This window comes from Engystomops pustulosus, chromosome 10, assembly GCF_040894005.1.
Source record: "Engystomops pustulosus chromosome 10, aEngPut4.maternal, whole genome shotgun sequence".
NCBI lineage: Eukaryota > Metazoa > Chordata > Amphibia > Anura > Leptodactylidae > Engystomops > Engystomops pustulosus.
Genome location: NC_092420.1, coordinates 75,813,614 through 75,841,538, shown reverse-complemented (window position 1 = coordinate 75,841,538; position 27,925 = coordinate 75,813,614). Strand labels below are relative to the sequence as shown.

General features: G+C 43.4%; 2 protein-coding genes and 1 long non-coding RNA gene across 6 annotated transcripts in view; 1 reads left to right on the top strand and 2 right to left on the bottom strand.

The window, feature by feature from the left end:
* The window catches only part of LOC140105093 (speedy protein C-like), a 99,458-nt gene extending 96,392 nt beyond the window's left edge, over positions 1-3,066 (bottom strand). Inside the window, exon 1 of the mRNA XM_072128994.1 lies at positions 2,597-3,066. Within this exon, the coding sequence (XP_071985095.1) occupies positions 2,597-2,839 (243 nt within the window). The 5' untranslated portion in view covers positions 2,840-3,066. The remainder of the gene's footprint in view (positions 1-2,596) is intronic.
* A 5,200-nt stretch (positions 3,067-8,266) lies between these two features.
* Positions 8,267-26,989, bottom strand: NPL (N-acetylneuraminate pyruvate lyase). 4 transcript variants are annotated; one of them, XM_072128990.1, is made up of 13 exons: positions 26,676-26,989; positions 25,148-25,219; positions 19,674-19,745; positions 18,235-18,308; positions 17,524-17,611; positions 17,242-17,299; positions 14,066-14,141; positions 13,057-13,149; positions 12,723-12,865; positions 12,587-12,633; positions 11,595-11,679; positions 11,031-11,070; positions 8,267-9,401 (listed from the first exon to the last, which is right to left on the bottom strand). In XM_072128990.1, exons 3-13 carry the CDS (start codon positions 19,739-19,741, stop codon positions 9,256-9,258), a joined length of 918 nt encoding a protein of 305 aa, XP_071985091.1. In that variant the 5' UTR covers positions 19,742-19,745; positions 25,148-25,219; positions 26,676-26,989; the 3' UTR covers positions 8,267-9,255. The 4 variants fall into 4 exon arrangements, with proteins under 4 accessions (XP_071985091.1, XP_071985092.1, XP_071985093.1 ...); XM_072128991.1 differs by lacking the exon at positions 26,676-26,989 and adding an exon at positions 25,343-25,628; XM_072128992.1 differs by lacking the exons at positions 25,148-25,219; positions 26,676-26,989 and adding an exon at positions 21,202-21,528.
* On the top strand, positions 22,244-27,914 carry LOC140105094 (uncharacterized). Its single transcript, XR_011850496.1, has 3 exons — positions 22,244-22,527; positions 23,598-23,695; positions 27,470-27,914. It is a non-coding gene; the product is annotated as an uncharacterized lncRNA (long non-coding RNA).
* The last annotated feature ends 11 nt before the right edge of the window (positions 27,915-27,925 follow it).

Genomic DNA, 27,925 nt, shown 5'->3' with positions numbered 1-27,925 from the left:
TATACTGATCCACGGTCATGTGATGTCACACAGGTGCACGGCTCGTTATCGTCATCACAGAGAGGAATCAGAGCCGGGCACCTGTGTGACATCACATTACCAGGGAGAGATATCCACTTCTATCCACAGGATGTAAACGGTGAAGCTTTGACAGCAAGCAGAGATTTAGAAAACCACAAAGAATTGATACAGAAAGTATATTGGAAAATTGTATAACTTTTTGTCAAACAAAATAAATTTTTTGCTGAAAGTGGACAATCCCTTTAATACTGTCTTAAAGGGATTGTCTAAGACTGTAAAAAAATACCCTTGGTGGCTGGGAGGGGGCTGCTTAAAAAATAGGTGTCCCGCACTACCATCTCTCCTGTCTGTGCCCCATGTAAACAAACAGAGGCATGGAATCCATGCTCGGCTAGTCAGAAGCTGAACGCAGCGTGGCTTCAGTGCGCCTGTTTGTTTACATGAGCTGAAGAAAATTTCCATATACTAAGCCCTGTCCCATGTGCTTTGTCCTTTTTGTGGCAGATTAAGACTGCCATGGACCCTGCGCTGTATGAATATTATAGACCCTACAAGTCTGGAATCACTTCCTACATATGATGCGTCCTTTCTACCTTTTCAGAAAGGAGGCATTATATCAAATCTATGGTTTCAGGACCTTTGGAGGTCCTGAAATGGTTCTTAGGTACATGTGTATTGAGATCAGGACCATATGTATGAGGTGTTCATGGGTGAAAGTCCTTCTTAGTATAAAATTTGGTGGTTGATTTTGGTGGCAATGGGCCCCTTGAATATTTGGGCTACTGCCCAATATGCCTATATAATAATCCACTGCTAGGCTCCTCTATATAGTGTAATGTCCGCCCATAATTCCCTGACTTTAGGAAAAATGAAAGAGGGACACAGGACCCAAATCATGCCCCTTATCCCTCCCCTTACACCATTCCCCAGTGTCCACTCAGTCACCCTTTCCCCTAGTGCTCAGACATGAAGGGAAGGGCCCTGGCCCACCCCATTTATCAAAATGCTCCGCTGGTTCTGATCTGATCTACAGGTCGTAACTGGCGGAGTTTGTGGCCATATTCCCCAAGGCTTGAGCCTCATAGTGAATATATGCACCGGACCGCCAGCAGGGGGGATTTTAAGACTTGCGCACTGAATGGCAGTCTAGGTACATTCCTCCCACTGTGTGAACCCTTTGCCAAGTGCTCACACACTGCGTCCATCCCTCCCCTAGTGCTCAGACACTTTGTAGCTAATAATAATAAATAATGTCACCCTTTTCTAGTTTGCCCCCAGCTCCTCTGCGTACTTCTGTTCAGAGGCCAGTGGACACAAGGATACAAGCGGCACCAGGATATCCTCATGTCACTGCCCACATCAGAGCGGTAGAGGCTGATTGGTGGAGCCGGGAACAAACTCCAGGACAGATCCCTATACACGAGCTTGTACAGTAATAGTAGATATTAGCTACAGAATAATTATTAGCTTTTCTATGGAAATAATTCAATATATTAATAATTTATTTGTTTCTATAGAAACCCTTTATATAACATTTTACATGCATTATTAGAAATAAAAGACACAACACAGTATAGTCAGTAAACTAATGTGATATTTTATTGTAATCTATATTTTTAATGTGTGATGTAAGTGGTTGTTACCTCCGGTCACTCACAGGGAGTGTACAGCGGCGCTCAGGACAGGAAAAACCCCCTGTGGAGGAAACCTGCAGGGAAACCATGGCCGCTGCACTGCCCTTCCTCCGGGCGTACTAAGGGCGGTAACGCTACAACATGTGTGTAGTGGAGGTGTATGTACCTACCTACAGTGACTGCATGTGACTACCTACAGTGATTGAGTAGTGGGTGTTATGTGCTGTGAGGCTTCTGCACCTTACCCATGGACAGACGGCTTCATCCGCACCGGCCTCCTGCTCTTCTCCACGTTGGTCTTGCAGCTGTCATCCTGCCGGTGGATATAGAGATGTTTGTGGAGATCTCGCAGACTTTCCTCTTGCGTGGCTGAAGTTACAGGATGTGACAGCTGAAGCCACTGCTGGTGGACTCTTCCTGCTTTCCTCGGGGGCTGGAGCTGAGGGGCTAGGGTGGACTCTTGGTTTTTCTCTTGTCCATGCCCAGTGTGTGGGATTCTGGGCCATCAGCCGATGACAGGTGTCCACGTCTACCCAGGCTCTGAATCCAATTTTCTGGAACATCAGGTCGCGATGATGTAAAAACTGGTCTATGTTGATGAACCAGTACGGTCCTAAGGCGCAGAGGAAGAGGATTCTGCGGATGCTCGGATCGTCGTCCTCAAACTGACTGGCGAGGTACAGAGCCGGGAAGAAGAAGTACTTGTACTGTGAGCTGGGGAGTCTTGCTCTTCTGAAATACGCACACACGGCTGCCAGGAGGTATTTGTGTGTCAGGGTGCGGCTTCTGTCCCACTCAATTAGGTTCTTGATGGGTTGAAACTCCAGGAGTTTGAGGAAAGCCTTCATCTGCTTGTCCATCTTCCTCTTGGGTTCAGGCTCCTTCATGTCTTGCCTTTGGTCTTGACACGAAGTGGTTGGTAGATCTGTGTTATCCTGGAGATCCAGCTTCCTCCTCTTGGGTTCCGGCTCCTGGTGGTCGGGTGGTGAAGTCTCCTCCTGTCTCTTCCTCTTCATGCCTTTTCCTTGGTCTTGACATGAAGTGGTTGGTAGATCTGCGTTGTCCTCCTGGAGATTGGGGGGAGCCGCCATCTTCTCTTCCTGCTCGGTCAGGTCCAGCTTCCTCCTCTTGGGGGCAGGCTCATGGGGGTCCGGTAGTGAGTTCTCCTGTCTCTTCCTCTTCATGTCTCTCTTGTGTGTTGTCTTGTGGTGTGGGTGTTTAATCCTCTGTGTATCTGGTAAAAATCCAAAAATCCAAAGTCACTTTCAGCAAAAATGGAGCCGGTCTTCTCTCTGTGCGAGCGATCACGGACTGGCACCAACTGCCGTTTTCTTCCCTGCATTGAAACAATGCCCTGCAATCCTATTGGCTGCTGAGCGTGGCACCTGCCACCATGACTCACATAGCAACCAATCTGAAAGGGAAATCCCACAACAAGATGCCATGTTATATCTTATACTATATTATATACCCAGCGCTGATCAGGTCCATGCATAACATTTCACCTTACAAAAAACTGTTGTTATAACACGTGTAGATACTGGATAGGCCTCATTTATTAATATTGTGTAAAGAAACCATGCACATAGCAACCAATCACAGCTCAGCTTTCATTCCAGGTTTGTAGTCAACACTTCCCCTTAGGGTGGCGGCAAACGTGGCATTTTGAACATGTTTTTAAGCAGTCCGTTAAAAAATGCGTTTTGAAAACGCATCTGTTTTTGACCGTTTTTCCCAATAATCTTAATTAAGATAATTGGAAAAAGGACAAAATCGGTCAAAAAACGCATGTGTTTTTCAACGGACTTCTTAAAAGTGGCCTAAAAACAGGTTCAAAACGTTAGAAAAATAAATGTAAAATAATTTTTTTGCTTGCACTGTACCTTACACTATATACCTGCTCATCCCCGAAGTGCCGATGTATACCGGCCGTACTACGACTACTGGGGGGGGGTGAGACACACACTAGGGGGAGCTGCTGGTCGGAGGGACACACTAGGGGGAGCTGCTGGTCGGAGGGACACACTAGGGGGAACTGCTGGGGGGAGGGACACACTAGGGGGAGCCGCTGAGGGACACACACGCATCAGGGGGAGCCGCTGAGAGACACACACACACTAGGGGAGGCGCTGGGGGGGGGCACTAGGCTGGAGCTGCCGGGGGAGGAAACACTGAGGGGGGGGGGGGCTGGTTGCAGGGGCTCTGTGGACTCTGATTCTGACCTGAGAGTCACTGCTTAGGGGGCCACCCTAAGGGGAGCTGTTGGGGGACACAGTAAGGAAAGCTGCTGGGGTAGCACAGTAAGGGAAGCAGAGGTCGCACTAACATTTTTCCAGAAGGGTAAAAATACTCCTCTCACAATTTTTGAGGAGTATTTTTACCCGAGGAGGAGTATGAAAATTTCGGTAATACACTGCACACATAGCGCGCACACACTGGTCGCTCACAGGACACGGCACACGCTCACAGGACACGGCACACTCAAACAGGACACGGCGAACCCCTTTAACCCCTTAACGCTCTGCGCCGTAGCTCTACGGCGCAGAGGTATAAGGGATGTATGAAGAGGGCTCACGGGCTGAGTCCTCTTCATACAGAGGTGGGGGTTTTTGCATTTTGCACAAAACCCCCACCGCTAATAACCGCGGTCGGTGCTTGCACCGATCGCGGCTATTAACCCTGTAAACGCCGCCCGCAAAGTCGTGGGCGGCGTTTAAAAGACGGCGGCGCGCGGGCGCCGCCATCTTTTTTTTGATCGCCACGCCCCCGAACGTCATCGGGGGGCGGCGATCGGTTACCATGGTAGCCTCGGGTCTTCTTTTGACACGAGGCTACATGGTTTATGCAGGTTCGTTACAATGAGCCAGTGGCTCATTGTAATGTATGACCTGCAAAAATGCCATATATTGCAATACTGTAGTATTGCAGTATATGGTAGGAGCGATCTGACCATCTAGGGTTAATGTACCCTAGATGGTCTAAAAAATAGTGAAAAAAAAAGAAAAAAAAAAGTTTAAAAAATAAAAAAAATTAATAAAATATTAAAAGTTCAAATCACCCCCCTTTCCCTAGAACGGATATAAAACATAACAAACAGTAAAAATCACAGACATATTAGGTATCGCCACGTCCCAAAATGCCCGATCTATCAAAATATAAAAACGGTTATGGCCGGCGGTGACCTCCGAGGCGGGAAATGGCGCCCAAATGTCCGAAATGCGACTTTTACACCTTTTTACATAACATAAAAAATGAAATAAAAAATGATCAAAATGTCGCACAGACCTCAAAATGGTAGCAATGAAAACGTCGCCTCATTTCGCAAAAAATGACCCCTCACACATTTCCGTGCGCCAAAGTATGAAAAAGTTATTAGCGTCAGAAGATGGCAAAAAAATTTTTTTCTTTTTTGTACACATTCGTTTAATTTTTGAAAATGTATTAAAACACAATAAAACCTGTATAAATTTGGTATCACCGCGATCGCACCGAACCAAAGAATAAAGTAGGCGTATTATTTGGAGTGAAGAGTGAAAGTCGTAAAAACTGAGCCCACAAGAACGTGACGCACGTGCGGTTTTTTTTCAATTTTTCCACATTTGGAATTTTTTTTCAGCTTCGCAGTACACGGCATGTTAAAATAAATAACATTACGGGAAAGTAAAATTTGTTACGCACAAAATAAGCCCTCACACAGGTCTGTACACGTAAAAATGAAAAAGTTATGGATTTTTGAAGTTGGAGAGCGAGAAATTAGCCGAAAAACCCTCCGTCCTTAAGGGGTTAAATCCAACATGCACAATCCCCCCTCTGAACATTTGCAATTGTGCAGGAGGACCCCCAAACACATCAGACGGTCCCCAAACCTGCCAATTTCTGACATCGAATACATATGCCTGAGTCTGACTGGGCCTTACTCCACTCAAAGCTGAGCATGCATGTGTATGCGGGAATTGCAAGGATTTCCCACCTACTGATATTAGAAGCAGCAGGGAAACACCTATGGATAAGCGACTCCCATGAGCCTCAGACACCTCCGATTTATTACATTTTGAGTGAATTTAACACAAATGTATAATGTGCCCTGAGCAGCCATCTATACCCCCCTATGAACCTCCGGAGGGAGATGTGCAGATAGAGCGCCCCCTGTGCACAGCAGTCAATGATTGGAGGCGTCCGGGAGCTCATTAAATATATATCCAATTATTTTCGGAGGCCGTTGTTATCACCCGCTGCAGACTGTGGCGTCATCCGCTCTCCAAAAGCTTCCCATCTGATAACATATTGGTGATCCAAGCAGGACACGGCACACACTCACCCGGTCCTGTCGATCACATAAACGCAGGCAGCTTTTGGAGCAGGATGGGGAGCGGCAGCCCCGCTGCCCACATGCCTCCCCCTGGGGGCTGCGCTCTCGCTCCGGGTCTCTCCTGACCGCCCCTGACACTGAGTCACGTGTCCTGATGAGCGGTCCAGCGCGCGCTGCGATCGCTCGATAGACATTTCCCTCATTTGCAGCGCGCGCTGAACCGCTCAGCCTGCGCGCTACAGGGAATAATTGCCATGCGTTCTTTTACGCATGGCAATTATTTTGGGGGGTAATGGCGCCTCATCACGCGTCTATGACGCGTGGTGAGGCGTTAATGCGACCTCTGAAGGGAAGCTTCTGAAGGGGCACACTAAGGGAAGCTGCTAGTGGGGGGCACAATAAGGGAAGCTGCTAGGGGGGCACCATAGGGGAAGCTGCTGGGAGCACACTAAAGAAAGCTGCTGGGGACACACACTAGGAGGAAACCGCTGGGGACACACCAGGGAAGGCTGCTAGGGAGGCACAGTAAGGGAAGCTGCTGGTGGGGGGCACAGTAAGAGCAGATGATAGGAGGGCACATAGGGGAAGCCGATGGGGGCACAGTAAGGGGAGCCTTCTACTCCTGGGGGGGCAGAATATGAGGGATATCTGAATATGAGGGGGACCACAATGGGGGGAGGCTGTAAGGGGGAACTATACTGTGTACTAATACAGTGGAATATATTATTTATTGTATTATATTTACTGTAGTATTAGGCCTCATGCAGACAAATGTTAGAGACCTTAGACTGTAAGCTGTTATTAGCAAGATTTATATTGTAAACTCTAGATTGGAGCCGGATATTGTGATGTAACACATTGCTATTTACTTACAGATACACATTAGATGTAGATTCCAGGGAGGAATCCAATCGCCAGCTTTGGGGTCAGGAAGGAATTTTTTTCCCACCAGAGGTAAATACTCTGGGGGTTTCTTTGCCTTCCCCTGGATCTCTGGGTGCGGGGGCTCTGCGGTCTCTGATTTTGACCTGAGAGTCGCTGCACTCATTATTTTATCAAAAGCCGGTAATATTTCATTACAATGTTGCTTACTGCTGCTAAAAATAATAAATAAAAAAAGATTAAAAACATTATCTGTTGGCGTTTGTCTTTTGTCCTTCTCTTTTATATTAGCAGGGTGAGAGAGATTCTTGCTACTTGTTGTTGTGCTGAAAATCCACATATAAAATTGCTGCAGATGTAAAATCTCCTCCGCAGGTGAATATCCGCAGCACGTACAGAACACTTGTCCATGTCTCATACGTTCTGCAGCGGCTGTATTATGCTGTAATCTGCAGTGGATATTGCAGAATAAAGTTGCAGGGTTATTACAGTGATTTTATGTTGATTTGTGGCACAATAAGGGGAGTCCTGGTGCCATTTCTTAGTGACTGACGTCGTGGTCATCATCCGTGTGGTCCCTTCTGCCATTAAGTCCTATCTAACTGAAAGGGACGGAGCTGTAATCCCAGGCACAACTATGGCTTATATCACCTGAATGCCTCCAAATAGTGGGGGGCCATGAGTGAGACCCCCCCCATCCATGACCTATCCTAGAGGAGTGTTGGACTCCTGCATGGACACTGAATGGGACGGCAGGGCACATGCTCAATCTCTTGCTTCTTTTTTTTTTCATCTATTCTGTCATTTCAAGAAGAAAATATGCATCATATCGCGGATTTGAGGCAGACTTTCGCATGTCCATAGACTTTATTTCAAAATAAAAACCCATGCAAAAATCTGTATTGTCTACGAAATGCTGCTGTATTGCACTGGAGATTTTCTGCATTCAAATTTGTTCACAATACAAAGTATAATCTGCTTAGCTCCTCCTGCTCTATAACATTCTATCTACAGATACTAGACTGAGAAATCTGCTCAGCATTTTTTTTGTGCACTCTAAGCAGCTACATACATATATGCTCCAATGTACACAGTGCTCTATTGCTCCATAACATGTTGCCTATTACACAGAGGAGAAGGGCACAGAAATGAAATGAGTTCTTGGCTGATATTACACTATATCACATATACACTGGCACCATACAAATTGGTTAGGGGAACAGGTCATTGGCCCAAATTTATCAAGAGTGAGGCAAAACACCCTGGATCTGGCCCATTAGGTCACAAACTAAGAAAGAGGGCGACAAATACAAAACCAAACAATGATTCTATATTGTGTTGGTGATTAAATACAATTGGTGAAAACAAGTCTCTCCACCCAATATCTCAATGCCATATTACGTATAAAGAAAAAGGCAAGGCATTTTGACAACAACGGGTTTATTATTTCCCACTTGTTACATCTCCACATATAAAAGTACAAAAATAATTTTTAGTTCAAAGTGACAGCAGTAAGAAACTTTTTTTTTGTAGAACAAGACTAAGAAAATTGAAGAACAGTATGAACATTGTTGACATTCTAACACCAAAAAAACCCACAAATACCATATTGGAATTAGGAAAGTGAAATAACATGAGGAAGAATTTCCTATTTCTGCATGGCAATTTTCCATAGTGTGTAAAGGAGATGCAGCATTCACATCTATAAGGGTTATCTCTAAAATTAATTGTACATAGGTGACAGAGTTGATGGAACCTGAAACCCAAACTAAATAAACTACATACAATACTGTACCTGAACAAGTGGGTCTCTGTTAAAGGCATTGGCCAAGTTTGATTGATATCTGCTATGCACAGTATAGTGGGATCTGATGGGTTGGGGCCCGACTGCGGGAATCTCCACCATTCAGGAGGTCCAGTACTGACCGATGAAATGGCACGTTGAGCAAATGTTCTGATGCTCCAGTCTATATTATGGGAGCATCGGAAATTGGTGAGCACAGCACTTGGCTAGAAACAGCCCCTTTAAAAGGATTCTCATCCCCTTATCCTCTTTTCCATGGGCATTCACCCTTACAAATCTAGTGTGATTAAGTGGTTTTGGAAAAATTATTAAAATCCATTTGTCCCCCCCCAAAAAAAATATATTAAACATTTTTCAAACTTGGCTTTCAAATACTTTAAGTATAATGTAATTAGAGGACAAGTGTGAGCATAAGAACGGGGCAGTGTTCTGACATATATATTAGTGAATCATATTTTGGTTATTTTTAGATCATTACAGCTATTATTAGTACAGAAATTAGTTGCCTTGAAGGTCCAGTGCCGGAGCAGAAGGTCCCTCTACCACAGTGGTGAGGAGCGGGCACTGATCATTGGGGGTACACGGTCAGGGGCGCCTTTCCTCCCTCATATAAGATCCAGCCTCTTCATTTCTTCTCTGATTTTTCCTGGATGATCTGCTTTGAAGGTGGAGACCAGTGGTAGTCTTGGTGGTCCTAGGTCTATTTTAGATACATCTGACATAATGTTTTTAAATTCTGCCAGTCCCCAACCTTCAAAAGGATGAAAAACAAGATCATGTAAAAACATGGAACATGAGAGAAAGAACTGGGTCCCGTTGTCACTATTGGGTTGAACGCCAGGACAAGCATAGCACGACTAAGGGAATGTTGGAAATTGCTTAGCTCAGCGCTCTGCTATCTCCGGCACATACAAAGACAATAGGTCACTTTTATTAAACTGGCTGCGACAGTTTTTTGCCATACTTTGTGCATATATACATTTGCAAAGTGCTTGCACAAGTATTTATGAAATGTTTGCGCCAGTTTTGTGTCACAGCTGCACTGTGCCCGCCGGAACACATAACTCTGCACCTAAAGGGGCGTTCTGGTGTCGATTCGCACCATGTGCCACATTCGTGTCAAAAGTCCAACAGAAATGTGGTGCACAAAAGTTAAACCGAGTGCACCAGAGAAAATAACGGTTTGCTCAGTTGAAGCATGATTGGAGCGTGTAGAACGTGCGATTATTGAAGACCCTGCGCCAGTCAGTTTGCCTCACTATTGACAAGTGGGGTCCAATGAATGCTCAACCTGCCTCTCAACCCAATAGTGAGAATGGAGCCCTGTTCTCCGGATTGATGGGGGTCCCATCAAACCCCTTTAAAAGTACGAAATAACATGCTCACCCTCACCTATCAGCTTTTTATTCCTTACTCTTAAAGGGCTTTGGACGATGCTGTCAAAGGTTAACCACTAATTTTAAAACAATGGTGGCTTAAAGGGGTTTTCCCAACGAACAAAAGTGGATAGGGCCTAATTTGCTGATCATTGGGGGTCTCAGTGCTGAGACCCCCACAGATCACAAAAACTGACCCCTCTTCGCTTAGTCAGACTAATGGAGCAGACGGCCGTGGGTGACCGTTCTGCTCAATTAATTTCTATGGAGCTGACGGAGATTGCTGAGCACAGTGCTCGGCAATTTCCGACAGCTCCATAGAGATTAAAGGGGTTATCTGGCTGTTAAAAATTACTGAGGGCCGGGCTGGGGTGGGCTAGTTAAACATTATAAACTTGTACTTATTTCCTCCGGCACCGCCGATGTCCCGCGCCGCGGTCCCTTCGATCCGTGCCCCTGTCTGTTTACAGGAGCACAGAAGCTGCGCAGAGGCAGCTTCCGGTTCACGATGTGGCCGGCTCCTCCCATCTGTCCCTATCTCTCAGTGTTGTAAGCGCTGGGAGATGGTGTCGGATGGGCGCTTTGGGCCGCCCGGAAGCTCTCTGTGCACCCCTGTATACAAACTGGCGCACAGAAGAGACGGACCGCGGCGCGGGACATCGGCAGCGCCGGACGAGGTAAGTGCATGTTTATTATGTTTAACTAGCCCACCCCAGCCCGGCCCTCAGTATTTTTTAACACCCGGATAACCCCTTTAATGGAGCAGAACAATCATACTCGGCTGTCTGCTCCATCAGTCTGACGGAGCAAAAAGGGACCCCTCGTTTTTGTGATCTGTAGGGGTCTCGGTACCGATACCCCCACTGATCAGTAAGTTAGGCTCTATCCCGTGGACTTTTCTTTGTGGGAAAACCCCTTTTAAGGGCAGACATGATAAGGAGGCTGTGATTCAAATATACATAGAAACCAATCACAAATGATTTATAATGTTAGAAATAACATACCCATGGCAAATACAAAGCTTATCAACTCCTGGATTCGGTACTGAAATAAAAGAAAATTACACATTATAAATATATAAAAATAAAATTCTAAATTTTAAACAATATAAATTTATACTTGTTAATGTATTTAAGTGTATTAGGATTCCTACTATTTACACAATAGGTTGACATGATGGGGGATAAACGTCTAAAAACTGGAGGTTGACCTGAGAACACCGTAATGGCGGCCCACAAGGGCTTTATCTGAGGCCATCTGCACCTGCTGTGTTATGCTCATCCAAGAATGTTTCCAAAAAATACAGAAATCTCAGATAAGTCGCCTTTATGAAAAAAGTATTCACAAAGCAATGGTGCTCAGGAACTAGGAGGTGGAAAATTTAGGGCAAAAAAACTTTTACATGTTCGATCAAGTCGGCCTAGAACAACATTGCTGTCAAGTGAGATTTAGGAAACCAGAAGCGGTGGCCTATTGTGGCTTCTCTAGTTTATAGTAACGAAAAACAACTTTAAAAAAATACCAAATTTTTTTTTTGGGGGGATAATACATTCCGTTTAACAACATACCTGAATCTTTCTGGCCTGCTCCAAGTCTCCTTCCTCAAAAGCAGCCAGCATTTTATGGGCCGTGGCACCCAGGTAGTTGTATGTGCTGTTAAAAAATAATTGATTCATTCCCATTACACAAATGGTCAAATTAAGAGCAGACTAGAGATGAGCGGACCCGAAGGTGGGGTTCAGGTGACCCCCTGACCAATTAATTTGCTGGATTGGCTGTTTGGCCACCAATCAGGCAATGGGGCTTATTTACTAAGAATCGCGGATCGCACTTTCGTCTGTTTGTTCGCCGTTTTCGGGATTTGCGCAGCTTTGACAGGTATTTAACAGGGGTTTGCGCTGGCATTCTGTCGCACGTGATCGGATTGTGGCGCAGCTTTGCTGGCTTTCATGCGACAGAAATCGGGGGGCGTGCCGACTGACTATCCGACTGATTCGGCCTGAGCACAGGATTTAAGTTTCAAATTGTGTCACAAGACAATGCACTTACATGCAGCAGGAAGAAGATGATGAACTGTTGGACCTGAGCAGCGAAGCGACACATGCAGGATATCAGGTGCACGATCTTAGTGAATCGCGGCACAGTGCATTATCGTCGGACAATGCACTTTCTGTGAACTCCAAGGAACGAGTAAGTAAATGTGCCCCAATATGTCCATGTCAGGCGCCCAAACCCGACCATGAGGTCCGCTCATCTGTAGAGAAAACCCTCCGGCCACACCCCAAAAACCATATTAAAAGGGTCTTTCTATGACTACATAATCCAGTTTACACCAAGCTGCTTTCCTCTGGACACTTATGGAATATCCTGTGTACGTGCCATTATTTGCGAGAAATTATTGAAATTCCGGAGTCTGCCATAGAACCTTAAACAAGTTTCTTACATTTTGGCGCTTGTTAGTTTCCCGAGTTAGTCCCGAGACAATCCTTTACATTTTCTATGCCACTATGTATCCAGGTTGGGAAGTGAAATGAAAATGATTGAAGCGATCCTAAATTACCTGCCCACAGCTCCATGAGCCCCACACGCCAAGGCCCCCAGAAGTTGCTGCAAACAAAAAAACATTACTATGAGTAAATGGTTTGTGACTTCTATTACCTCTAGTATTACAGTGGAAATTACAATGAAACACTTGCCTCATCCACGCCGTAAAGACAATCATATTCTCTATATTCGTGTACGCACATGCTGAAGTCTAAAAGGTTAGTGTCACTAAACTTCACTCCTCGGAAAGATGGGATGTGAACTTTCATCCTGCCAATCAGATCACTCACCCGAACTGTGAGAAACAAGTTATTGATTTGTTATGATATATTATGTGCATACGGTGTAGAGGGATCCCACTAGCAGAGTTCCTCCATTTGACACCTACTTTGTGCCAATATGTGCCATTTTTGCCTCTAATAAAGGGAGTAGAAACATTTAAAAATGGTTAAAAACATGGAAAAATCCCCCAGAGGTGCTACTCACATGTTATACCAGTGAGGCAAGGAATGTGATAGTAATAGAACGGAAGACTCGGCGCAGCAGAAGCCACTTCTTTAAGGTACAGAACTAATGCATCTGTAGGAGAGAATAAAAAAAGAAATCACCTACAAATTCATATGCAAATAAGCTAAAGAGGGTCACTTTTGCTTGAGATGAGTCATTATTAGACAATGGAAGAATAGCATCACTTTAGATCCTATCTTTAGCTCTAAAGAATCTAGAATAGACCTGGGCATTATATGGCCTGCGGGCCCCCTATCTCTGACCGCTCCGCCTGAGGTCATTGAAAAATTTTAGCTCCCCTCCCCATCACTAAATGATGCAATTAGGTCCTCCATATTTTCATTAAATCATTGTAATGTTTAATTTTCAGTTTTTATGTAGGGATAAGTCTTATACTGAATACAGTGGGGCAGATTTACTTACCCGGCCCATTCGCGATCCAGCGGCGCGTTCTCTGAACAGGATTCGGGTCCGGACGGGATTTATGAAGGTAGTTCCTCCGCCGTCCACCAGGTGGCGCTGCTGCGCTGAAAATCAACTGAACGCGCCGGAATACACTGAGCTGGAGCAGGTGAAGGTAAGCGCGTCCCAAGCGACACAATTTTGGTTTTTAAATGCGGCGGTTTTTCCGAATACGTCAGGTTCGCCCCCCGATTTCCGTCGCGTGCATGCCAGCGCCGATGCGCCACAATCCGATCGTGTGCGCCAAAATCCTGGGGCAATTCAGGTACAATCGTCGCAAATCGGAAATATTCGGGTAACACGTCGGGAAAACGCGAATCGGGTCCTTAGTAAATGACCCCCAGTATGTAGGTATTTGGTAGAACCATGAATATAATAATCTCATCTTACAAATTGCATGAGAATCAGGATTTTATGTGCTACAGAACTGGAAATACAGTCAGTTACACACATAGTCAGGAATGTGAGCTGCAGATGAAGATCCAATTTTAAGGATAAGTACCGTAGTCCAATCTCAATGTAATACCTGGACTTGAAGGCTTGATGAATGAAGGGCTCACAGCAGCGATGGCATTAGCTCCGCAGGAAGCAGCATGAGCGGCCTGATGAAGAACAAGAGGTGACTCCATTGTAGGCATTAATAGCAATGTCTGCCAGAGTGTACAATGTTTTTCACATGGAAGTGCAGCAGAAGAGAAATTAAATTCACTGCAGCATCTCCACTGGGGGAAATGTATTAATCATACACCCGGCTTCTCTATTCATCTCTATGGATGTAGTCGAGCACAGTATTTAGCTACTTCAATGATATGGACAGTGAATGGATTAATTGATTAATTTGGGGGTACAATGGACCCCCTTTCTCATGAACCATAGGGGTCCCACCGCAGCAAGTTATCTCCGGTCTGCAGAATAGAAGATAACTCAATAAGTTATTATTGACATTTGACACATTGATCTTGATTAATTTGGTGCAGTTTAATCCTTTCCATCTAACTTGGAGAGTTAGACAATGTTTGGACACTTTTCATTAATCCAATCAATTGATGCAAATAAACTCAAACACTGCGATGCTAGATTAGACAGATCCGGGCTCCAGGCACATCACACTGACAGATAATATACAGTATAGGCTGCAGTCTAGCTTTTACCTCCTATTATTAGGCTTATTTTATACATGTAAATGGCATTCAGAATGTGGAGTATTTTCGTTACATATTAGTGCAACTTAGGCCAAGCCCACTTTTTCCTAGAAATCACATCCTATTATCTTGGAAGAAATAAAATGAGGAAAAGATGTAAAAAAAAAAAACCAAAAAAAACTTTGTGTGACATAATGCAACATATTTTTTGTGCTATTAAAGGAAATCTACCATCAAAATCCATCATGAAAACCAGGGACACTTCAACATAGATACAGGCCCCAGGACTGTGGTAATCCTCATGTATCTGTTATCCATTGCTTCCTTCCTAAATTATGCTAATGATCCTGAGGGGTTACCCTAGCCCAGCGATGGCGAACCTATGGCACGCGTGCCACAGACGGCACGCGAAGCCGTTTCTGTTGGCACGCGTACCGTCACCAGTAAGCCTCTGCCCGCTGCCCGTAAAAATTTGGTCTATGCGAGCGGCGGAACTACGCGCCGCTCCATAGACAGAACCGCAGTGTTTTTGCGCATGCGCGGTAACTTGGGAAGCGCTGAAAGTTTCAGTCGCTCCCATAGAAACCGCGCATGCGCATTAATTATCCCGGGCCGCTCCGCTCTGCCGTGCTCCCTCCCTGTCCGCTCTACTCTGTCCCGGTCCGCTCCGCACTGCTTTGCTCCCTCTGTCCCGTTCCGTAGCCCCCCTCTCCTCCGCTCCATAGCCCCCTCTCTACCTCTCCGTAGCCCCCCTCTCTACCGCTCCGTGGCCCCCCTCTCCTCCACTCCGTAGCCCCCTCTCCTCCACTCCGTAGCCCCCCTCTCCTCCGCTCCAGGTGGGAGTGCAGAATGCATACAGTGTAACCTGCATGCATTCCTGGAGAACCTTCTGTAGAATAAAAGAAAATAAAGTAAGTTTATCTGTGTATATGTATGTAATATGTATATGTATGTAATATGTATATGTATGTAATGAGTATATGTATGTGTATATGTATGTAATGAGTATATGTATGTGTATATGTATGTAATATGTATATGTATGTAATGAGTATATTAATATGTATATGTATGTAATGAGTATATGTATGTGTATATGTATGTAATGTGTATATGTAGGTGTTTATATGTGTATATATATATATATATATATATATATATATATATATATATATATATATTCTGTATGTATTTTATACTACATGGCGATAAGCTGTATGCATTTTATCATACATGGCGGCATTCTGTATGCATTTTATACTACTTGGCGGCATTCTGTATGCATTTTATACTACATGGCGACATTCTGTATGCATTTTATACTACTTGGCGGCATTCTGTATGCATTTTATACTACATGGCGACATTCTGTATGCATTTTATACTACTTGGCGGCATTCTGTATGCATTTTATACTACATGGCGACATTCTGTATGCATTTTATACTACTTGGCGGCATTCTGTATGCATTTTATACTACATGGCGACATTCTGTATGCATTTTATACTACTTGGCGGCATTCTGTATGCATTTTATACTACATGGCGACATTCTGTATGCATTTTATACTACTTGGCGGCATTCTGTATGCATTTTATACTACATGGCGACATTCTGTATGCATTTTATACTACTTGGCGGCATTCTGTATGCATTTTATACTACATGGCGACATTCTGTATGCATTTTATACTACTTGGCGGCATTCTGTATGCATTTTATACTACATGGCGACATTCTGTATGCATTTTATACTACATGGCGACATTCTGTATGCATTTTATACTACTTGGCGGCATTCTGTATGCATTTTATACTACATGGCGACATTCTGTATGCATTTTATACTACTTGGCGGCATTCTGTATGCATTTTATACTACATGGCGACAAGCTTTATGCATTTTATACTACATGGCGACAAGCTTTATGCATTTTATACTACATGGTGACAAGCTGTATGCATTTTATACTATATTACGTATATGGTGGGGGGGGGGTGTCTCTCTATGGCTCGTTTTCTCAATTAAAACCTTGTTATTCTAGTTAAATTTTTGTGTTGGCACTTCACTTCAAGTCAGAAGGGTTTGGGTTGCATTTTGGGCACTCGGCCTCTAAAAGGTTCGCCATCACTGCCCTAGCCCCTCTGTGATCTGACTTTACAGGCTGTTACACTGCCTCACCCTCCCCTCTGCATCCTCAGCACTTCCGGTTTACTGTACAAGTGCTGAGGGAGCAGAGTGGAGGGGAGACCATGTAACAGCCGGTAAAGCCAAATCAGGCTTATTAGCATCATTTTAAAAGTTGATTATAGAAGCAAGGAGGCCAAGGATAACGAATACAAGAATACCACAGTCCCTGTGCCTGGATCTATGAGTAAGTGTCCCTGATTTATCATGATGGATTTTGATGGAAGATTTTGTTAAAGGCCAAAATTCTGGAACACGTTGTATTGTATGTCTCACCCATTCTGCTTTTTCTCCCCCATTATATGTCTCAAACAAATTACAAATAGTAACACAATTTATTTAAAAAAACAAATATATGACATATGCTCACCAAATCTTTTGTTTCTTCCAGGCTCAGGCAACCGACATGCACAATCACATTGTCCATCCTGTATGAGAAGAACATTACAGAGCATGGATGTAACATACTGTAATCTGTATTTACGGGAAAAGTGAAACTAAAATTCACTAAAAATAGAGAAAAATTGATTGATGTCTTGCATGTATTGCAGCCACTTGTGTAAATTATTATAGAGAAGTGTATTACACCAGATATAGTATATTTTAGGACAGTATATTAGGTTTGGTATAACCCTCAGTGCAGACTACTCACTTGCCTCTGGCATGCCTCACCCACTCCTCAGCAAGTTTCTTTCTCTCTGTAACACTGAGCGACGTCCCTTCTCCCGTCGTCCCATTGACTGAAAAACATGAAAAAAACACCAAATTGTTAAAATCAAAATATTAACATTATGAAAGGCAAAAATGATCAATGATCACGCAAAACTGCAGCCAGTGTTAGTTATTGTCCTTGTGTAATCATACTTGTATGTTTTAATTGTAACAAAACTGTGAAAAATGAATTTTATATTTCAGGATTGTAGCTGGACTTTGTTGTAATGTCCTCACACTGCTGTGCTGTAAGATCTGTCTTCACTGAACTTTTCCAGTCTGTCCCCTCTGCTGTCAGTGGCTGCTGTATCAGGCTCCTGGTTGACTACTATAGTAGTTACACAGAGTATAGTAGTGATGCTGCATAGTAGTTCTATGCAGAGAGCTAAGATCACAGCATCGTGAGGACACATCTCCAGAGCTCCAAGTCCAGCTGCAATCCTGAAACACACATTTATTTTATAAAGCCCTTCCCCTACTAACAACATACACAGGTATGGTCACACAGATGTCCAGGGCGGATACCTAACACTTTCTGACCCTCTGTTTGGTCAAAACTGAGAATGTTAGAAACTCATCTCATTTCTTTACTTCTTATTACGAAATGATGATAAAAGTTTACTGTAAGGTAAAAATTTTTTTTTGAACTTACCGAATATATTCCTAATTTTCTGCTTCTGTACCAGGTAGTCTACATACTGTTGAATGATGGAGAGATTGACCTCACTATGAAGAGGAAAGAAAGGAAAGGATAACCAAATATTTTGAGTTTCACATATATGTTGTCAACCCATGTAAATCCTCTGAGAGTCTATTATCTATCAGCAGAGAACACTCTAACCAGCCATAGTTACATTTGATTCTATCATTGATTCTCCGATTATTCGATAAACAAGCAAACACTTGTCACCTATTTGCATCTGTTCTTGTTGTTGGAACACATCTTCCTGCAACTCCAAAAATCCTGAGCCTAAAGGAATGCCTTTCCTGTATTACTCCTGCACAGTGGTCCCCCCTTCCTGCTTTACACACCTGGGAGTGGGGTGCACCTGAGGTCTGCACCCTAAGGGCACCTCACACATTGCGTTTACATTACGTTTTGAAACACATTACAACAGCTGAGAGGTGATTTACTTAAAGGGGTTGTCTGAGAGTTCCGAAAAAAACTGTAGGTGGCCGGGAGCGGGCTGCTTAAAACAATAAAGATGTACTTACCTTCCAGTGCCCTCCGGTATCCAGCGCTGCTGTCGCTCTGGTCCGCCATGTAAACAAACGCTGCTCCGGCGGCCATGTTTGTTTACATGGCGCCTGGACTGGAGCGACAGCAGCGCTGGATACCGGAGGGCACTGGAAGGTGCTGCATGCAGCGCCCAGGGGCGCTCCCACGGCTGTGCGCAAGGGGTCTTAATAGCATGTGGCCATTATTAATGGACATGTAGGACCTCTCTGTATAAAGCTCCCCCTAGTGGTAGCTGTAGACATGAATTTATTGTAATTTTTGGCTATGTACCATTTAGTGCTTTGTAGAAGAATCTCTATTATGATATTTTATGATATACACTGAATTTTGGACATTTTTTACATTGTGAAAACAAAGGAACATGGGTCAATGTTGCCCAAGGCTCTGATCCAATGCAGTGCCTTTTAATTTACTGTATGGATACTTAGCATAGGGGCAAGGAAAGCAATCAAGAAATCGTGGCTAGACATTACCTGCCTCTATGCCAAGCCTAAGGAATTTCCATGGGCTGGTAATCCCTTGTGTGGTACATTAACATATTTTTCGGACTATAAGGCGCACCATCAATAAATGCCTGCTAAAACATCTAGGTTCTTATATAAGGCGCACCGGATTATAAGGATGAATGACAGTTCAAGGCACAGTTCAAGGCAGCTGTTATCTGTAAGTACGGTTCATATATAAGGCGCACTGGACTATAAGGCGCACCTTTGATTTCTGAGAAAATCAAAGGATTTTTTGTGCGCCTTATAGTCCGAAAAATATGGTACGCAAAACAACATTGTTGTGTGTCAATATACTGTTACTTGCACGAATAAGAGTCATGTATGACTTAGAAATGAGACACTCACCAGTTCAGAGTCATTGGTGTAAACGTGGCAGCAATAAGCCCCTTCAGTCTCTTTCCATCAGACGCCATTATTCTATTAATAGGAATAAAACGGAACAGAATTATTTTTAGGAAAATGTACAAAACCTATGAACACAATCCTGTTTAGAGAAAGCATCCGAAATTCAAAGCATGAACATTGTCATTACTTTCTCACCTTAAAGGGCAAAACTATAGAACCACAAACTTTTTATAACTTTATTCCTATGAAGCATTGGCTGAAGTCTCTGTACACGGCCGTGTCTCTTCCATGAAAGTGTCAGAGAGAGTTACTTATCTAAATAACTGATTTACTGGTGCCATTAATGATTATGATGGGTAAGCAGAGATTCCCTTTAAGAACAGGGGGTTAGTCGAGCTTTTACGTCCAGTTACAGTTCAGTTGTTGGATTAAACTATAACAAAGGGTCATGTAGAGCAGATGAACAGGATACAGATATGCTGGCGCTGCACAACTACATCCTTCTTTCTAGAAACAATACAGCAACTAAAAATATAAAGGGAAACATACAACAAGGAAAGTCAGAATCTGAAACTATAATTTCATAATGTTTGGTATGTCATTATATAATTAATTCATAACCCAATAACTTATATACTAGGGCGGCACGGTGGCTGAGTGGGTAGCACTTCTGCCTTGCAGCACCCAAGTTAACATCCGCAAATAGTTTGTATGTTCTCTCCGTGTTTGCGTGGGTTTTCCTCCGTGGGTCCTCCGGTTTCCTCCCACACTCCAAAACAAAACAAAACCTGGTGGTTAACTAGTAGAGATGAGCAAACCTGCAGTTCCCATTCGGGTTCGGCTGCACGACCCGAACAGCCAATCCGGTAAATTGATGCCCATTAGCAACTAGCCATGGCTATGGTTGGCCTTAACTTGCCGGATTTGCTGTTCAGCCGCCTTTCCGGTTACATGTCTGGTTCATGAGGCCAAACCCGAATAGGAATCTCTATTCGCTAGTAAACGTGTTTTTTTTTTCAGGGCTTGTACACCAGAAAACTGGCGTGCCACTCCTGGAAATATCCACAACAAATGTAACACTTTGTTAACTTATTTGTTAACATCACATTTACAATGCGTTTTGTAAACATAAATGTTAACAGTAATGTAATTGGGCAAATCACCTCTCCTCAGCTGTTGTAATGTGTTTCAAACACAATGAAAACACAGGCCAAAACACAACATATGAAAGCGCCCTGAGGATTTTCAGATCACATATTCGGACGCATAATATGTAGTATCACCATCTTGTCCCAAATTGTCTTTCAAGCAGAAGCAACAACAGATATCCGTAAAGTTAACAGCTATGATAGAACTACAGCAGCCGTAAAATCTACACCCCATGTTTTTAGGATTAGTGACGGTTGTCAGACCTCTAACAATCACACCTGCAATAAAACAGAATTGTTCTGCCCCTTTAAATCCTACCAATGAGTGCATTGTATATCACCAGTGTATCCTGCCTGCAGTGCTCAGCATAATACCGTACCTCGCTGTCAGCCTCTTCTCTCTGCTATACGCTGCTCTGTGGCTGAGCTTTATGTGCTAATATCACATGACCTGTCCCTGTCTGCTTCATGCTGGGAGGAGCAGTCACCCACATCCAGATTATTAGGTTCTGTGTATTATAGAAATTTTGTAATTTTTCCCCTGGGGGATGCGGTAGTCTATGTGGCTAAGCACAAAAATGTGCAAAAGTTATTTGATCACTGTGAACCCAGATATAACAAAAAATGAGTCATCCTCCTTAGACTACAACTCCCACAATCCTCTGCAATGCTGATCAGCTGCTCCTCTGCAGGATCACATGAGAGGGCTGACTGCTCCCAAATAGCAGTGGAAGTGAGAAATGAATGACTGCAAACAGGTTTTTCCAAGGGAAGTGAGAATAAAGAAAATGGCTGATTTATCGCTTTTTACCTTACGTCATCCATCACATTGTGCGCGGGATCTGTACGTGATACAATGAATATTCGTATTCTGTGTTGTCGTGTGATTTATTTCTTATTAATTTCATTCTGATTTCATTAAATCTTTACTGATTTTTTTGCAGAACAACAAAGCACAAGCTACAGATCATAGATATCATCAGAATATATAAAGAATCTAAAGAATCTGGCTTCGTATAGAAAGATATTGGAGTGTAAAACAATGATCAGGACGCCTGGAATCATTTTATTTCATTTTTATCTCTTTCACACCCAAGACTCATTGCAGTAATTTGTCAGAGAGAAGAATAGCTCTAGTTTCCCATGGCGGCCAATCAGATCTCAGCTTTCATTTCCCTACAGCTGTTTATAAAATTAAAGCTGAGCTGTGATTGGTTTTCATGGGCAACTAGAACAATTTTACATCAGACACTTCTGGTAAATCTCCCCCAATTGTGGATTTATTTTCAATGCAATACACTGTCCTGGGTCATGGACTCCTGATATGATAAATATAGATGATGTTAGGAATCCCTGATTCTGTGGGGCAGATTTATCATAAGTCTCCTAGAGCAGAACTGTTCTAGTTGCCCATGACAACCAATCAGAGCACAGCTTTCTTTTTTCCACAGCTATTTATAAAATTAAAGCTGAGCTCTGATTGGTTTTACCAACTTGATGCTAAATCTCCCCTTGTGTGTGAATACAGCCCTATAATGAAAACATGATTACAGTATAGGGTTGTATTCACAAGAGCAGACAGGGGCTCCTAGCAATATATAGGAATAACATCCCTGACTTTGGGGTGCAGCTGTAGTATTCAAACATGAAAAAAGATTGATCTCAGATGGGAGATGATCCAGCACTCAAGCAATCAGACGATTCAGGTGCCAGTATCGACAAAAAAAAAACCAAACAGAACTGCAGTCTGCAGTAACACAACCTGGCCACTAAACATAGAATGGAGCAATTCCAGATCCACTGGAATTGATGCAGCCGGATTCAGTTGAATGGAAGGGGTTTCTGTGTGTTGAATCCCCTGATCTTTTTGTCACAAAAAGCATCAAAACAAATGGCATGTAACTCCGTGTTATGAGAGAACACCCAGTAGTAGAAGTTGATTGGAATATAGGCGGTTTGGGTGGTAGTACGGGGCCCAAGCCTTTTAGGGGGCCCATGGCCACACAAACCGCCCACCATATTTTATACTGCAAAGGACCTTGACTCCTGAAATCCTCATACATCTGTTTCTGCTCTCGATATACATATGCACTAGAACCATTTTAGGTACTTTCAAGGTCTTCCAAAGGTCCTGAAACCCCAGATTGAAAGCAGCAGAAAGTACACATCCACCATTTCCCAAGAAGCTGATTCTAGTACCATATGTAGAAAGTGATTCTAGACTTGTAGGGACTATGCTATTCATGCAGCCCGGGGCCCATTCTGGTCTTAATCCACCCTTGAGGGGACCTGTCACATTTTCATAAATACAGCTAGTGGCAGGTTCCCATAGAGGCCTATTAACTAACTGACATCCTTCTTTTAGGTAAATATTGTTTTCCTTACACCCCCATAAATCAACTTTATGTTATATTCCCTGGCATCAGAGGGGTGTGCCCTGCTAGGCCGGCCCCTCACATCTACTCTTCCCCATGTCCTATGCCTCTTATAAGTACTCAGAACATCATGTCATGTGAGCAGGGTGATGTTAGCTAAGGTACTTGCCTACAACTATAACATCTACCCCATGTATGTATCTGATCACATGAAATCACAGCATGTCTCCATAAAGAATGAAGGGAGGAGTAGAAGTCCATGGAAGCATGCTGTGATATCATGTACTCAGATATATACATGGGGTAAACGTTGCAGATGTAATAGGACCTTAGATGATATCACCATGGCCTTTAAGTGCCCAATGATGTAACAGAGTTCTCTCTCTCAATATTTCATACAGCAGCATATTATAGCAGTGAGACCTGTCAATCAGGAACAAGGAGGCAGAGTGATGCAAGTAACCACTGAATATGCAGGGCTTCATTGGACTCACATCAGGTTAGTTGCATTTAAGTTTACAAACAGATTTATTTTTTTATCATAGTTTTTAGTTACCGTATTTTCCGGACTATAAGGCGCACTTAAAAGCCTTGGATTTCCTTGGAAATCCAAAGTGCGCCTTATAGTCCGGTGCGCCCTATAGGAGGGCAGCGGACCCTACTTACATAGGTCCCCGCTACCGGAGACAGCAGATCTCCAGCGGGAACTGCAGACCACGCGGCACGAACAACTTCTGCCGCGTGGTCTGCAGTTCCCGCTGGAGATCTGCTGTCTCCAGTAGCGGGGACCTATGTAAGTATTCGATTCTCCACCTCCCCCTCACCTTCACCGCTCACCTTCCCCGCGTTCCGCGTCTCGTCTCGGCGTCGCGTCCCGTCGGGTCTCCGCTACGCCCCCGGACCTCCGCCACGAGGTCTGCACCCTAAGGGCACCTCACACATTGCGTTTACATTACGTTTTGAAACACATTACAACAGCTGAGAGGTGATTTACTTAAAGGGGTTGTCTGAGAGTTCCGAAAAAAACTGTAGGTGGCCGGGAGCGGGCTGCTTAAAACAATAAAGATGTACTTACCTTCCAGTGCCCTCCGGTATCCAGCGCTGCTGTCGCTCTGGTCCGCCATGTAAACAAACGCTGCTCCGGCGGCCATGTTTGTTTACATGGCGCCTGGACTGGAGCGACAGCAGCGCTGGATACCGGAGGGCACTGGAAGGTGCTGCATGCAGCGCCCAGGGGCGCTCCCACGGCTGTGCGCAAGGGGTCTTAATAGCATGTGGCCATTATTAATGGACATGTAGGACCTCTCTGTATAAAGCTCCCCCTAGTGGTAGCTGTAGACATGAATTTATTGTAATTTTTGGCTATGTACCATTTAGTGCTTTGTAGAAGAATCTCTATTATGATATTTTATGATATACACTGAATTTTGGACATTTTTTACATTGTGAAAACAAAGGAACATGGGTCAATGTTGCCCAAGGCTCTGATCCAATGCAGTGCCTTTTAATTTACTGTATGGATACTTAGCATAGGGGCAAGGAAAGCAATCAAGAAATCGTGGCTAGACATTACCTGCCTCTATGCCAAGCCTAAGGAATTTCCATGGGCTGGTAATCCCTTGTGTGGTACATTAACATATTTTTCGGACTATAAGGCGCACCATCAATAAATGCCTGCTAAAACATCTAGGTTCTTATATAAGGCGCACCGGATTATAAGGATGAATGACAGTTCAAGGCACAGTTCAAGGCAGCTGTTATCTGTAAGTACGGTTCATATATAAGGCGCACTGGACTATAAGGCGCACCTTTGATTTCTGAGAAAATCAAAGGATTTTTTGTGCGCCTTATAGTCCGAAAAATATGGTACGCAAAACAACATTGTTGTGTGTCAATATACTGTTACTTGCACGAATAAGAGTCATGTATGACTTAGAAATGAGACACTCACCAGTTCAGAGTCATTGGTGTAAACGTGGCAGCAATAAGCCCCTTCAGTCTCTTTCCATCAGACGCCATTATTCTATTAATAGGAATAAAACGGAACAGAATTATTTTTAGGAAAATGTACAAAACCTATGAACACAATCCTGTTTAGAGAAAGCATCCGAAATTCAAAGCATGAACATTGTCATTACTTTCTCACCTTAAAGGGCAAAACTATAGAACCACAAACTTTTTATAACTTTATTCCTATGAAGCATTGGCTGAAGTCTCTGTACACGGCCGTGTCTCTTCCATGAAAGTGTCAGAGAGAGTTACTTATCTAAATAACTGATTTACTGGTGCCATTAATGATTATGATGGGTAAGCAGAGATTCCCTTTAAGAACAGGGGGTTAGTCGAGCTTTTACGTCCAGTTACAGTTCAGTTGTTGGATTAAACTATAACAAAGGGTCATGTAGAGCAGATGAACAGGATACAGATATGCTGGCGCTGCACAACTACATCCTTCTTTCTAGAAACAATACAGCAACTAAAAATATAAAGGGAAACATACAACAAGGAAAGTCAGAATCTGAAACTATAATTTCATAATGTTTGGTATGTCATTATATAATTAATTCATAACCCAATAACTTATATACTAGGGCGGCACGGTGGCTGAGTGGGTAGCACTTCTGCCTTGCAGCACCCAAGTTAACATCCGCAAATAGTTTGTATGTTCTCTCCGTGTTTGCGTGGGTTTTCCTCCGTGGGTCCTCCGGTTTCCTCCCACACTCCAAAACAAAACAAAACCTGGTGGTTAACTAGTAGAGATGAGCAAACCTGCAGTTCCCATTCGGGTTCGGCTGCACGACCCGAACAGCCAATCCGGTAAATTGATGCCCATTAGCAACTAGCCATGGCTATGGTTGGCCTTAACTTGCCGGATTTGCTGTTCAGCCGCCTTTCCGGTTACATGTCTGGTTCATGAGGCCAAACCCGAATAGGAATCTCTATTCGCTAGTAAACGTGTTTTTTTTTTCAGGGCTTGTACACCAGAAAACTGGCGTGCCACTCCTGGAAATATCCACAACAAATGTAACACTTTGTTAACTTATTTGTTAACATCACATTTACAATGCGTTTTGTAAACATAAATGTTAACAGTAATGTAATTGGGCAAATCACCTCTCCTCAGCTGTTGTAATGTGTTTCAAACACAATGAAAACACAGGCCAAAACACAACATATGAAAGCGCCCTGAGGATTTTCAGATCACATATTCGGACGCATAATATGTAGTATCACCATCTTGTCCCAAATTGTCTTTCAAGCAGAAGCAACAACAGATATCCGTAAAGTTAACAGCTATGATAGAACTACAGCAGCCGTAAAATCTACACCCCATGTTTTTAGGATTAGTGACGGTTGTCAGACCTCTAACAATCACACCTGCAATAAAACAGAATTGTTCTGCCCCTTTAAATCCTACCAATGAGTGCATTGTATATCACCAGTGTATCCTGCCTGCAGTGCTCAGCATAATACCGTACCTCGCTGTCAGCCTCTTCTCTCTGCTATACGCTGCTCTGTGGCTGAGCTTTATGTGCTAATATCACATGACCTGTCCCTGTCTGCTTCATGCTGGGAGGAGCAGTCACCCACATCCAGATTATTAGGTTCTGTGTATTATAGAAATTTTGTAATTTTTCCCCTGGGGGATGCGGTAGTCTATGTGGCTAAGCACAAAAATGTGCAAAAGTTATTTGATCACTGTGAACCCAGATATAACAAAAAATGAGTCATCCTCCTTAGACTACAACTCCCACAATCCTCTGCAATGCTGATCAGCTGCTCCTCTGCAGGATCACATGAGAGGGCTGACTGCTCCCAAATAGCAGTGGAAGTGAGAAATGAATGACTGCAAACAGGTTTTTCCAAGGGAAGTGAGAATAAAGAAAATGGCTGATTTATCGCTTTTTACCTTACGTCATCCATCACATTGTGCGCGGGATCTGTACGTGATACAATGAATATTCCCACTCAGGTCAACATCTGCAAAGAGTTTGTATGTTCTCTCCGTGTTTGCGTGGGTTTCCTCCGGGTACTCCGGTTTCCTCCCACACTTCAAAACATACTGTTAGGCTGTTTAGATTGTGAGCCCCATGGGGACAGGGACCAATTTGACATGCTTGTGCAGCGCTGCGTAATCTGTGTGCGCTATATAAATAAAGAATTATTAATTATTATTATTATTATTATTATATTCGTATTCTGTGTTGTCGTGTGATTTATTTCTTATTAATTTCATTCTGATTTCATTAAATCTTTACTGATTTTTTTGCAGAACAACAAAGCACAAGCTACAGATCATAGATATCATCAGAATATATAAAGAATCTAAAGAATCTGGCTTCGTATAGAAAGATATTGGAGTGTAAAACAATGATCAGGACGCCTGGAATCATTTTATTTCATTTTTATCTCTTTCACACCCAAGACTCATTGCAGTAATTTGTCAGAGAGAAGAATAGCTCTAGTTTCCCATGGCGGCCAATCAGATCTCAGCTTTCATTTCCCTACAGCTGTTTATAAAATTAAAGCTGAGCTGTGATTGGTTTTCATGGGCAACTAGAACAATTTTACATCAGACACTTCTGGTAAATCTCCCCCAATTGTGGATTTATTTTCAATGCAATACACTGTCCTGGGTCATGGACTCCTGATATGATAAATATAGATGATGTTAGGAATCCCTGATTCTGTGGGGCAGATTTATCATAAGTCTCCTAGAGCAGAACTG